The 13,035-nt window shown below is 50.7% G+C and overlaps 6 protein-coding genes across 6 annotated transcripts; 2 read left to right on the plus strand and 4 right to left on the minus strand.

The window, feature by feature from the left end:
* Positions 1-357: 357 nt before the first annotated feature.
* On the minus strand, positions 358-980 carry A1O5_12459 (uncharacterized protein; the record flags this gene model as incomplete). Its single annotated transcript, XM_007753028.1, has 3 exons — positions 358-579; positions 634-729; positions 789-980. The coding sequence occupies 3 exons, from the start codon at positions 978-980 to the stop codon at positions 358-360; spliced, it is 510 nt and encodes a 169-aa protein (XP_007751218.1).
* Positions 981-1,465: 485 nt separating this feature from the next.
* A1O5_12460 (uncharacterized protein) lies at positions 1,466-2,238 on the plus strand (the record flags this gene model as incomplete). The annotated part of the gene is made up of 2 exons (XM_007753029.1): positions 1,466-1,811; positions 1,946-2,238. The coding sequence occupies 2 exons, from the start codon at positions 1,466-1,468 to the stop codon at positions 2,236-2,238; spliced, it is 639 nt and encodes a 212-aa protein (XP_007751219.1).
* A 1,421-nt stretch (positions 2,239-3,659) lies between these two features.
* Positions 3,660-5,664, plus strand: A1O5_12461 (uncharacterized protein; the record flags this gene model as incomplete). Its single annotated transcript, XM_007753030.1, has 3 exons — positions 3,660-4,393; positions 4,428-5,084; positions 5,154-5,664. 3 exons carry the CDS (start codon positions 3,660-3,662, stop codon positions 5,662-5,664), a joined length of 1,902 nt encoding a protein of 633 aa, XP_007751220.1.
* A 769-nt stretch (positions 5,665-6,433) lies between these two features.
* A1O5_12462 (uncharacterized protein) lies at positions 6,434-6,619 on the minus strand (the record flags this gene model as incomplete). Its single annotated transcript, XM_007753031.1, has 1 exon — positions 6,434-6,619. One exon carries the CDS (start codon positions 6,617-6,619, stop codon positions 6,434-6,436), a length of 186 nt encoding a protein of 61 aa, XP_007751221.1.
* A 12-nt stretch (positions 6,620-6,631) lies between these two features.
* A1O5_12463 (uncharacterized protein) lies at positions 6,632-7,626 on the minus strand (the record flags this gene model as incomplete). Its single annotated transcript, XM_007753032.1, has 4 exons — positions 6,632-6,923; positions 7,023-7,151; positions 7,218-7,329; positions 7,389-7,626. The coding sequence occupies 4 exons, from the start codon at positions 7,624-7,626 to the stop codon at positions 6,632-6,634; spliced, it is 771 nt and encodes a 256-aa protein (XP_007751222.1).
* Positions 7,627-10,853: 3,227 nt separating this feature from the next.
* Positions 10,854-12,651, minus strand: A1O5_12464 (uncharacterized protein; the record flags this gene model as incomplete). Its single annotated transcript, XM_007753033.1, has 6 exons — positions 10,854-11,283; positions 11,346-11,754; positions 11,811-11,985; positions 12,041-12,147; positions 12,261-12,489; positions 12,541-12,651. The coding sequence occupies 6 exons, from the start codon at positions 12,649-12,651 to the stop codon at positions 10,854-10,856; spliced, it is 1,461 nt and encodes a 486-aa protein (XP_007751223.1).
* Positions 12,652-13,035: the final 384 nt, after the last annotated feature.

Here is a 13,035-nt window from a genome sequence, read left to right on the forward strand (position 1 = left end):
GGACTTCCGGAGATCTAATGTCTGCTGCCTAAGAGGAGGGCCTAGGTCATCGTCGCCTGTACATACGCCACGACCTTGGAACAAGGGGTATTCGCGGGACAGTTGGCTGGACTGGAGGGCAATTGGAAGCGGAAACTCGGTATGATAGAAAGGCAGGCGGGCGAAAGTTGTCTGAGGATGAATCTGCCCGCCCGGGGGTTTGGTGACTTGCTGGTTGCTTTCGTCAATGTTGATAGATTACTATAGGTTTTTAGTTTCCGAGTGATCTAGGTAGTCGCTGCCAGGGCCCCTCCTTCTTTGAGATTCACTAGGTCAGGGCCGCCTTGAAAAATTTCAACGCCATCATCAAGCCATCAATCAAGTTCGGAAATCTCGTTTACCGGTTTTCTCGGTCGCCCCTAGCAGTGGCTCGATTCTCCAGTGAAGATTCAAGGAAGCCAGCGCCCCTTCTGCTCCGCCGTTCCAAATTCGACGATCGGCGGTGCACCTATTGTGGAACTGCGCGCAAGACCGGCCGTGGCGCCGACATGCACCCTTGCCGTTTCGCCGTGCAATATCATAAGATGGATATATCCCATTCTGGGCTTAGATGAGCTCGGAGAACTATGGAGGGAGAAACCCCAGCTGACTGACCGTTATCCCAACACCGACCGGGAGTTGGATGCCAGGTCGATGCTCTTTGGGGATCTCGGGGAATGCTAGCCCTGCCATGGCAAATTTGGTCGTCTCCTGCGTGGCCGGTGTTAGAAAGGTGTACGCAAGGGTCAGCGTTCCAGAGTCGGCCAAACCTCCCGAGGGACCTCACCTTTCTCCCCCCATTTGTCTGCAAATGGCAAGACGCGGGTGTCGATATACGACCTCACATATTCTCGTAGTGCTCGGTGACTATCATTGTAGTAAGGCGAGTCAAGAGCGTTGTACCAGGCCGGTTCAGCCCAACGGTCCTTGTCGCCGAATGACCTCGAGTGTGAGTCTGACATCTTGTCAGCGTGTTGCAAAGACTGAATGTTGTTGCGTCGATCTGTCTTAGAAAACGCCCACGCGGGCATCGGCCGCCAGAGAGAAAAAGAGAGGCATGCGGTTAAACGATTCCGTGGATCTGTCGGACCTGGACATCAGATCAACTGAGATGTCCCTGGGCCGAGGTCACTCGGAACTGCCTCCACACATCTACGCGTGGGTAACGACCTTGCGTGAATACGTCGCTTTTCCGGCAGAGACTAAACGAAACTAAACAGTTTTTTTATTCCATCCGGAATTCGAAGAATGTCTCCAGTTATTCAAGTTGCAACACTTTACTGCAAGGCAGTAATCGAATCTCAACTTCCCCTGGGGATAAGATGGCTGTCGGAACGATGAAGGCTGGATAATGGAACCCAACGATGGGCAAAATTGTTGTGAATGAAATTGTGATCCCAGAACTTGGACCTGGATAACTCTCGATCAAGATGTCTGCAGGATCCTTATGTCATTCCGATCTGTTGGCATTAGGGATCCTACCCGAACGGAGCCTATTACGATCGGTCATGAAGGTTGTGGCCATTTTGCAGCTGTCCATCCGGATGCAGAAGGAAAGGGATTCGTGCCGGCCGATACGGTAGGATTCTTATTCACCAATGGGGCCTGCTTCGAGTGCGAGGGTTGTCAGGTCCATAACACCCTCTGTCAACGGGGTAATCCCTTCGTGGTGGGATTTGCGTTTCCTGGCTTCTTCGCCGAGTATGCCCTGGTCGACTGGCAAAATGCAATTCATCTCCCCGATCAGTGGGACCCTAAGTCGAGCTCGGCATTGTTCTGTGCGGGCCTGACTGGTAAGTGGCTTCCCTCTTATTCCAGTTCCCCTCCAGGAGTATCCCGCAGTAAGGAAGTATTGGCTAAAAGAAACATTCTTCAGCTTTCCATTCCGTCGACTCTTGCGCGGTTCAACCGGGGCAATGATTTGCAGTAATTGAGGCGGGTGGCCTCGGCCAGCTCGCTACTCAGTTTGCAAAGGCACTGTCAGCCAAAGTTATTGCAATTGGCGTCAATGATTTGACTCTTCAGGTCTGCAAAGAACGAGGCGCGGATTTCGTGTTTAACTCCAGGACGGACGCAGCATATGCACAAAGGATCAAAGAACTAACCAATGGTGGTGTCCATGCCGCTGCTGTGTATAGTGCAGCTATACTGGCTTACATCTTAGCCGTGTCGGGTCCTGAATCCTACCGGCCTTCTGATAGTCGTCGGTGTCACACATGAGCCTGCCTCATTCTCCACACTTGAGATGGCGCTGGGAGTGTACAGGATCAAAGGTGAAGGCTATGGCGTACCTGGCTATGGCGTACCTCAACGAATGAAGCGAGCCATTGACTTCTCGGTCCGTCATTGCATCAAGTCCCAGGTGGAGTGTAGAAAGCTCGAACAGTTGGGCGAAATAGTCGAAATGAAGTCACGAGCTGCAACGAAAAGAAGGGCTGTCGTGTTCTAGCCGCTAGTGGCGGTAGATGCACCCTGTGTTTGACAACAGTCAACTTAGTGAGAACGTCTGCGTGGTGAAAACGGCAGTTTTGCGTAGCCAGAAAGACTGGACCTCAGAGATGAGCCGGGTTTGGAGCAGGTTAGTTATGATCCATACTATGCTCCTCACCGTAGCCTCATTTAGTATCGACTTAATAATGTCTCATTCTATCCCCTGGAGCGTGCGTAGCCTAGGTGATCAGTATCCCACGGCTGTCATAGTCATTCTGACTTCCAACAGATCTCTAAACAGGCGAAGGGGCGATTTGTCAATTTGAGACATTCGCATAACTCTGGCATGGGATCAGATTCCACGGCAATTTGGAGTCGATCTTCTAAATCTCCAGTGTTATTCAAGGAGTGATCTGGTGCCGGAGGGGAGATGGCATCCACACCCGAGCAGAGTTGCATATTGATACTTGCACAAGTTGTATTGGGAACATGGACCCCGCCTGGTGTCTGAAATATTCGCCCGCTGCCAAGGACTGGAAAAGCCCGCGCGATATCGGGCCGAAGGTTGCCAGTATTAAAAAATGCATTGCAGACTAGCTATATTCGTCGCAGCCGGCCGCCGCTTTTATTGGCGCGACTACTGGTGCCTCGGCCACGTTCACAACTGTTACTTTGCTCAAGTACAATTTTGCCTCAGTATATGCCAGGCAGTTGATGTTGGTCTAGGGCGAGCAAGCTCTTTTCAACTTCACCGTTGTGAGGACAAGCTGTTGCGATGCCAAGACTATTCAGAATGCGATCATGGGTCTTGTCACAGTCACCTGCGCCTATGAAGCGACGCTCAACCCACACCTGGGACCCCGCCTACGTTGAAACACTGTGAAAGCGGACGACAACAGCTTCATTCTCACTCGTGGAATTCAGTCGGAGTTGCCGTACTATGGCGAGACTTGACACGCTGTGACCGGAAACGAAGAAGAGCCTACCGACTAAACGGATTTTCGACCAGCCAATGGTAGACGCTCGACCTCGGCACACATGGATATCAATTCCCGTTGGGAGTTTGAATGCCTGGCCAGCGTCGCTGCTATGGTTGATAAATAGCTCTAAAGCTTCAACGGCGGACTTCTCTAGAGTTGGACCAGAAATGCACGATGGCTTCAACGACGCATACCGTACAAAGCTCCGCTCCAAATAGCTTCACTAATGGAATGCAAAATCAGGTCCAGGGCGGGCCGCCAGATAGAACACACGACCACATCCAAACTGACTCCCCCAACGGGACAGCCAAACGCCCGATCCGGATTTCTGGAGCGTCTGGGGGAGTCTTTGACCATGTCAGGGCAATTGCAGACCTGGCTAAAAACCCTGTTGTCGATGTCATTATCGGCGACTGGATGTCTGAGATGAACATGACGTTCCGAGGATCTGAGAAAATGAATCGACCGGCAGGGCTGTCTTCTGCTGGTGGTGAATCATACGAAGTAACTTTCATCGAGGCATTAGAGCCTGCCATCTGTGACCTCGCAAAGAATCACAAAAGGCTTGCGGTCAACGCCGGAGCGAGTGACGTCGAAGCAATGGCAAGGAGAGTACAGCAAATCTGCAATGACAAAGGTACTAAGCTAAAGGTCTCCTGGGTGACGGGTGACGAGGTTACCAACAAGGTCACCCGCCTGCTTGCAGAGGGCGAAAAATTCCTGTCGCTCCCGACCGATCAGCCGTTGGCAGAATGGGGACTGGAGCCCGTCTACGCTCAATGTTATCTGGGAGGGAGCGGCATAGCGGTCGCTTTTGCGAACGGCGCCGACATTGTCATCTGTGGACGTGTCTCAGACGCTTCGCCGGCACTCGGTGCCGCCATGTGGTGGCACAGTTGGGGACGCGAAGACTTTTCCCAACTTGCTCACTCCTTGATTGCCGGCCATCTCATTGAATGTAGTACGTATGTGACTGGAGGATATTACACCGGTTTCAAGAAAGAACTTCTCGCAACAAACAACTACACCAACTTTTGGCTTTCCCATTGCCGAGATTGAAGCCAACGGCGAGTTTGTCATTACTAAAGAAGCCAACACTGGAGGGATTGTCACGGTCAACAGTGTCTTATCACAACTTCTCTATGAAATACAAGGCCCATATTACTACAATTCCGACGTGACTGCGGAGCTGACCAATATCAAAATGATTCAAGAAGGACCTGAGCGCGTCCGCGTCATCGATGTCTTGGGGCATCCACCACCACCGACGACCAAAGTTGGCATCACGGCCCGAGGCGGATGGCAAGCCGAATTTCACTTCTTTCTCACGGGGCTCGATATTGAAGAAAAGCGCAAGATGGTTGAACTTCAAACAATTGCGTCTGTGGGGAAATATCGAAAAGAGTTTGACACACTCACCTTCACGGTGAGTGGTTCGTCGCCCGGCAATCCCCGAAACCAAGATGAGGCCACTGTCGATCTCCGGATCTTCGCTCAGAGTCGGAATCCAGACATCATGTCAGCTGGGTCACAGATTGGTGTGACCCCAGACACGCCCTGTTTCGCACGTTGGTGTGTCGAGAATTGTCTGATGGGGTACCCCGGATCCACACCCGCCTTGGATATGCGCCAAGCTGTAGGGAAACCCTTCTTTGAGTACGCTCCTCTTCTTCTCCCGTTCTCTATCCCCCGTCACTGTTTGCTAAGTCACTGACTGGACTATAGATACTGGGTCGCCTTACTCCCTCAGACTGAGGTCGATCATGCCGTCCACACTTTCGATGGACGAACCATTCAGGTGAGCCCGCCCTCCGTGACGAAAATATATCCCCGTCGGCAGCCCTCCTATGAGACAAGCTCGCCAGTGCCTTTGGACACGTGGGAAAAGACGACCCGAGCCCCTCATGGCTACGTTGTCCACGGCAGATCTGGCGACAAGAGCTCCGACTGTAACGTTGGATTCTTTGCCCGCGACGACGAGGAATGGGATTGGTTGAGGTCGACGCTCACCATCCCTAAGATCAAGGAACTTTTGGACGGAGAAGACAAAGGGGGAAGGATTGATCGTTTCGAGATGCCCCATCTTCGTGCAGTCCATTTCCTACTTAAGGATCATTTGGATCGCGGCGTCAACTCGACCGCCAGCTACGATTCCTTGGGCAAGAATATGTGCGAATACCTACGGGCAAAGTGGGTCGATATCCCCGACCACTTCCTGGAGAAAGGGAAGATCTGAAGAGCAGTTCGTCAAACCGAAGTCCTAGTGTCTAGTTAGCATCTACGAAGGATCCAATGGTCCTTGCCGCGCGAGGAGTTATACTTTCAATGTACTTCACATTCTACACTGTGGCATGACACTCACGACCTAAGCAGGCCTTCCCTATGTAACCTTTGCTACCATATCAACATGCGCCCTGACTGACTAAAGCCGCTACTATTTCATCCGCGGATATCGTTTGCGGTCTCTAACGGCCAGATTGAGAACCAACTTTCCGCGCATTCGTACTCAAAGCGTGACGGTGATGTACGAATGTAAACACATGTGAGAGAAGAGTGAATCAGCGCAAAAGGAAGAGATGTGATCGCAGATGCTATTATTCTACCTTGGAGGGTGCCATGTCTTCGTGTGAGACGTTGATAAAGGTATACCAGGCAGATGCAGACGCATCATTCCCAAACTGTTGGCGATCTTCCTGTCGATTTTGGAACAGGAACGACCCCAGAACTCTCAGAACATTCAGAACTAGCCCCTTTTCACACACCACTTATAGTACGATGGAGGATCTCAAGAACGATGCTAGGGCTTGGATGAGGCCTCCTGATCACAGGCCAATCTGCGCACAAACAGCCAAGGACACTCTCAGACAGAACACAGACAGTTAGGATAAGACATGGAATGGTTGAGACCTTACTAGTTCAACACAAACACCCTCAAGTTGTATCATCACTTCACATGCAAAATCCGACACACCGGTAGCCACTTCATCGTGCACGTCGTCGGTTCCTTATTCAACGTTTTCTATGTTTGATTTTCTGATATCACGCAGATAGACCATCAGCGGGCTCTTTTCCCAAGTGTTATACGCGCGAAGGCCGGCGTATTCGTCGGCTGGATTCCAGAGGGGGGCCCCGTCCACGCACTCGACCTCAAAGTGCCACAGGAAATAGCCGAGAATGAGCCGCAGCTCCATCGTGAATATCAATCAGCATTCTCTAATACTTACGCCGGCAGGGATGAAGTGTCCATCGATCATGGAGCCCCCTTCGGGCACAATTCTCAGGAGCCCCACGGGCACTGGCGGGAAGATTCGCAACGCCTCTTCTAAGCACGCATCCATGTATGGGAGCTTTTCCAGATTGGCCATGACGAGGTCATCCGCCGTCTTGATGCTGCCGCGGATTTCTGCTTTGAGCTTTTCAAAGATCGCTTTGTTCCTCAGGAGTTGATTCATGATGCCGCGGAGCAGGGTGGCTGTCGTCTCGCTGCCTGCGACACTGGAAGAGGGAAAACCAAAAGAAGATCCTGGTCAGCTTTTTTTCTTTGAATGAAAGGGACACAGATCGGGGTGGGGGCTGAGACTGGGCTAGCCTTACATGAACAAGGCAGCGTTCATGATGACCTCGTCGTCACTGACTTCGTTTTTCTTTTCCCGCTGCCGAAGGATGTACCACAGGAAATCCTTGTGATCGGTCGGGGTCTCCATCCGGCGAATCGTTTTCTCTCTGCTGTTGTGTAAATGCCGCACTCGTCGTTCACGGATAATGGCGGGTCAGCACCAAAGCAGAAACCGCTGCAAGAGGCTTCCCGCCCTGGCAAACCGCCGAGTTGCCTGTTCGATGGCTCCGGACTTGATACTCTCATAGATCAGCACTACCCAGTGGGCCGACTCACTCCCTTCGCCTAACGTATTATTTACGGTTAGTATGGCGTCCGTTAAGGTCCGGGTACGTTGCTCAAACCTTCTGCCAGACAGCCAAAGGGCTCGCCGAACGACAGGTCTCCGATGATGTCGAACGTGGTGTAGTTGAACCAGTTGACCAGATTGACTGGCGTGCCGTCGCGAGCGAACCCTTCCAGTCGGCTGATGAACTTTCGCACGTATCCGAGCAGAATATCTTCTTGTTCCATCAGGGCGCGCTTGGAAAATGCGTGGGCTAATGCCCGGCGCTGGCGGGGATGATTGCGTTCGTCCGCCATGGTGAGATTGCTCGCGCCTGGGATGCTCTCGACCGCCCCCACAATGGATTGGATCCCGAGTCATGTTGGGTCGTCCTTGACGGTGTCCGTAGATGTCTTCGAAGGCCTGGGCGGTATTAAAGGCAAGTTCGTTCGGCATCACTCGCACCACATGTCCTGCGTCCGTCAGCGTGTCGTGTTTCGTGGATCAGCTTGCTCCGTGAAAAGAGATTGACTGACCGTAGCGGTCATGGAAGATCTTGTATTGGAAGGAAATCCTCCCTCGAAGCAAGTAGTAGATACTGGGAATCTGGACCCAATCAGTTTCCTGTCATTCGGGTTGTTTCGTGGATTCACATTTGTTCGCTCACCGGCGAAATTGCCCAGAGGACGGGCCCCGGATACTTGGCCAATGGATGTAAAGTCAAACGATAGACGACCACGGCGATCCAGTACAGGAAGGACGTTGGAGATGTTAGCACCAGCCACAACTTGGAAGGGTTCCAAAGCGCTTTTACGCATGCCAGGATTCCGAACGCAATCCCCATTGGGGACAGCTGGTGATTGTCTACGCCAGACGTCAGAGAGGCTGCGGGCATATTGAACGTGCTTTGCGCGAGAGGGGCCTTGTTCAGTAAATCTGTTACTTTTAAGGGCGATGCTGCGACGCTGGTATTGGACTTAGACTTGGATGACTCTGGCAGGATAGAGAGAAACCAAAGATATGTACTCCCGATAACTCCTCTCAGGAATTCGGGTCTGCCAGTTGAGGCATGGACACAGGGTGCGTCGACCTGGAGCGAGCCACGCCATCATTCGTTACCGATAGGGCTCGGCTCAGAGCTCCTACCAATATCCCCCAAAGACACTCCTACCGACGGCAAAGGAGGCAGAAAAGCGGCTTACAGTCTCTGTGATAAGACAAGGAAGGAGTTTTCCATCGAATTCAGCGACCCTGGCCCGTGCTGAACGGCCAAGGGATATCATTTTCCACGGCGGGATAAAAACGGGACCGTACACCTATCTGGGACTGACCAGGGCTGAGGGAAAGGTGTGGTGAGAGTTCAATAACACTTTAATCTTCAATATCAGCACCACGACTACGAATAATTGACTCTTCCCCAAGTTTTAAATTCTTGCAAGGTCAGGTTGCTTCGCGACCTGAGTTAAAAGAGTCTGCTCTTCCCTCAGTACAGTATTCTCAGGGTGGAGAGCCTGCGCGCTCGTGGTTTCGAGGAATACTATAGACTGAGCCTCGTCCGTTCTAATGTCTATGACACATCTCGGTTCCCCTTTTCTCTTATGTTAACGATATCTCTCAACTAGCTCTCCTTCCTGTATCTACCATAATTCTGAGTCCCTTTCTGTCAGACTACTTACGTAATCTCTGAGATCCTGGAACCATGGATTGTTTTGTCTATGTTCCTCACTGAGAGAACTTCTGGTCGCTTATATAGACATTACACTGCAAGGAGAAGGTCTCTCCAGGATCAGGTCACCAATTACAGATCCTGCCATAGAGCAAGGGATAACCAATCGATCGTTTCACACCGCTTTGGTTCAGCTGCAAGGACAGCGAAAGTCTCAATTGCCCTTGAGTCAACACTTCCCCCCGCACGTTGCTGTGACATCTTTCAGTCCATGTCCTACGGGAGCAATTCTGTTGATGTCACGGCTTAGATCTGAGACTGGCTTCATTTTCTGCCTTCAATCGGGCCGCAAGCGAACGTTGAAGCACTTTTCCGGTGGGTTATTTTGGAATGACGCTAATGTAGTGGACGCCGCCTCTCAGTCTCTTGAAGGGAGCCACCATGGAGCCGATGTACTCCTTGACGTCCCACAGAATTTGCACCCGTTTTGCATCGCTAGCTGGCTTGTCGACATTGACATATCCCAACGGGGTTTCTGTCTGTTGAGCCACGTCGTAAACGCCACACACTGATGCGTCTTTGACTCTTGCGTGGGAGAGTTTCCGTTGATGAGAAGATTCGGATTATAGTATGTCATGGAAAGAAGGTGGTGTTTAACCTTATTCCGTTGCTTTACACAGGTCATCTGTGAGGCCCGTGCCTCACCTTGAGCAATCATTGCCATTCCAGCAGGAATACCAACTGTTAAACTAGAGGTTGTGAAATCACGTGATCCAGCCCAGCCACCCAGTATTGTCTATATAGTCTACCGTAGTCTCCATATTGAATAAAGGGGGGGCAACCTTTGATCAATTCACACCAACCTTTCCCCTAACAAACGTATCTTGCCTTTGTCGAAGGATTCGTGCAATTTTTGTTGCCAATGAACACTATATTCTCTTTATCGTCGATCTGCAAGTGCAATATTGTCGACCAGAGCATCTGTGGAAGCTGGAGCAGACTGTCCCATGTGACTTGAACAACTCATCAAGGCATTCAGACATCCTCTATGCTATTATGATGGGTTGCACCAATGGTAGTTCAAGCTTCACTATTCCCATCATTGCGAGAAGAACAGGGGTATTTATCGAAGTAGCCGTGACAGTGACAGAGTGACCTCAAAGTTGCTCATGGCACTGACGGGTGCGGAATGGTGAGCGATGTAGGGAAGTTACAGGAGCCCGATGGTAGTATATCGAGTGTGCATGCAGCGTTTCCGTCTTTCCAGCCATGCCAATTCACCCAGCCATCCCTCTCTGTCCCACACTAGCCAATTGTCTGCTAGAGATGTCCTTTAGACTTTGATTTCATCTGTATCTCTTTGAAAACTAGGATTTGCGAGACCTGATTGTCCCTACCGTCTTTTCACTCACTCATTGTTACTATGATGGCGCTAACTATGGCGCAGATGAAACTTCAGCTGGTATCCTCCTCGCCAGTCCAGAGAGTCACGTCAGCTGGTTTGCAAGTCTGTTCCTAATCGTGCCGATGCTCAGAACCTGATTGGACTTGCCAATTGCAGCTAGAAACTACTGATAAACTACTGAGTGACGAACAGGAAGGGGAGAGAGTAGTTGAGTAGTCTCTTGAACCCGTCCATAGTTCACAAGTCTTCCGTGAAGTTAGATGCTAAGTTTTTCGGGTGCAAGTAGATAGCTTAGGGATGATGTTTCCCACGTTTGAAATATGTCGAATTCACCGTGTCATTCATGCTCTTTATGCTCTTCATACATAGTCTGGTCTTGACGAGAACATTCAAATAGAGTCTGTTTCGCTTCTGTAAGACTGCACTCTTTGCCCCTATTTCATGGTCGCCCCAACGTGTAAAGATATTTCGTGCTATATCACGACCCTGAGTTTAAAGCGAGTGATCAATAACCTCGCGACCGTGACAAAAAATACCCCAGCTAATAAGGTAGCTCCAGTGAATATTTTTAAGCCGGTGTATCCTCCATCTTCAAGCGATACGATTGCTCCACCAACTGGATTCCCCGCCAGCAACGGAAATGAAACTGACATAAAGAAAGTCCCATACCGAACTCCTAGCTCACGGATAGGACAATCATAAATGACCAGTGACGAAACCATGGTGAATATACCGCCACCGAAAGCGCCGTACAGTCCAGCAAAAGCCGCTAGAGCCGCAGCTGATCTTGCAGGTACCCATAATGCAAGGCACAGCACACCCGATACGGTCGATATGATGATGAAAATGTTGTATCCGCCGTAGCGAATAGCTAGCTGGCCCGGTATGAGACGTCCAGGTACACTAGTAGCTTCTCAGCACATATGCCTTGTATTGCTTCCTCGGAAGCGTGCGGCATGGCTCACCTTGCTGCATTCATAATTGGCACTAGATATTGAACAAACGTTGAGGACATTCCAGCCTCCCTCGCCTGCACAATGACGTAGTTGTAAGGTAAGAATATGCTGAAGTATATCAGGCATGCGCCTAACACAGTCAGAGAAAAGGGAAGCTTGGCGAAAGGTTTGGTAAACTCTGAAATGCGTAGCGGTTGAGGCTGTGGTGGAATCCGGGATTTAACCGTCAAGTTTACGAGAACCAAAAGACCCAAATTCAGGAAAGCAGCGATTCTAACCGCCCATGGAAACCCCAAAGACGGCATGATGCGATCCATCATGATCGGGAAGATGACTCCACCAAGGCTGGATCCACACACAGCAATAGCTATTACTAGGGGATAACGTATTTTAAACCAAGTCGCCAAGGCACCTGCGGCTGAGGCAATATCAGTCTGTGAGTGCATGCTAGGAAGTACGAGCACTGATACGTACTAGTGAAGAAAACAAGACACAGTCCCATAGCCCAGCAGATACTTTGGGAAAGAAAGATCTGATAATACTCTTTGGAGATGGACGTCATCATCATCCCGAGGACAGTGAGAAAAGAGCCTACCAACAGAGGCCACCTTGGTCCATAGTTATCATACAGCTTTCCCGAGACAACTCCCTGCGAACAGCACAGTCAGGGTTCTATGCCCCAGTAGAGCGGGTCTGCGACCTACCATGATATATAGCACAAATGACTGGACGGAGGAAATCCAGGCAATGGAACTCGGGGACATTTCACGGAGTAGATCATTCTGGTAGTAATCTTGGAATATGCCGATGCCTGCACTCTCAATAGTAGCCGGAGATCAGCTAAAGTTCTTGTTGGTGTTCAGCGGAGTTGGCGCGAGATCAGAACTGGCCAGAACGAGACAAAAACCCGCAATCAAGACTCACATTGCAACCAGCCAAAACTGCACATGAAGGCAAAGAATGATCCGAAAACCACTACCCATGCTTCCCGACCGCCATCCGGGGGAGTTTCTGAGTCAAATTCATCTGGAGGAGTTGCTTCGTTGATAATGATATCCTCGACCTTGAGATCCTTCATACACCTTGGTTCTCCCAGCCCCATCAAGATACTTCCAGGCGATTCGTCTCGGCTGTTCAAGATCTGGAAGCTGTTCTGTGCCATGACAGGTCGTCACGAGGAACTGCAATAGTTCTCGGTACGTACCAGGCCTGCCTCGATGCATATAGTCTCGGATCGCAGTGCGGGGACGGGGATGACCGACGGCGATTTTCTCCAAGATGTGAAATTGGAAAACGTAATACCCGAGGGAGCCATGGCAGTGCGGTGCTTGTGGCGGCCCACATGCTACTGTAACTCGGTAACCGAAGGGACCGTCCTGCGGAAAGATACACGACTCTTGGTCCTTTAGGAGAAGATGCACGCGACGCCAGCGCTGGCAGATAGAATCGAATATCTGCACCATCACCGCTGCACTCGGCAAAGTCTTTACAACACATATGTGAGTCGGCAAAACTCTAGGCAAAAACTATTTCTTAATACATATAGCGAGAGCTCGAGTCCGAGATTTCGAAGAAAAATTGCGGGTCTGCATCATAGCCTCTGTCTCGGAGAGAAAACCTGTCGGAGTATCTCGTCTTCGAGCATTCGCGGGATTTCGGATACAAAATCGTCGCAGCCATTCACTCTTAAGATTTTCCT

The sequence above is a fragment of the Cladophialophora psammophila genome, assembly GCF_000585535.1.
Source record: "Cladophialophora psammophila CBS 110553 chromosome Unknown aczJe-supercont1.34, whole genome shotgun sequence".
Lineage (NCBI taxonomy): Eukaryota > Fungi > Ascomycota > Eurotiomycetes > Chaetothyriales > Herpotrichiellaceae > Cladophialophora > Cladophialophora psammophila.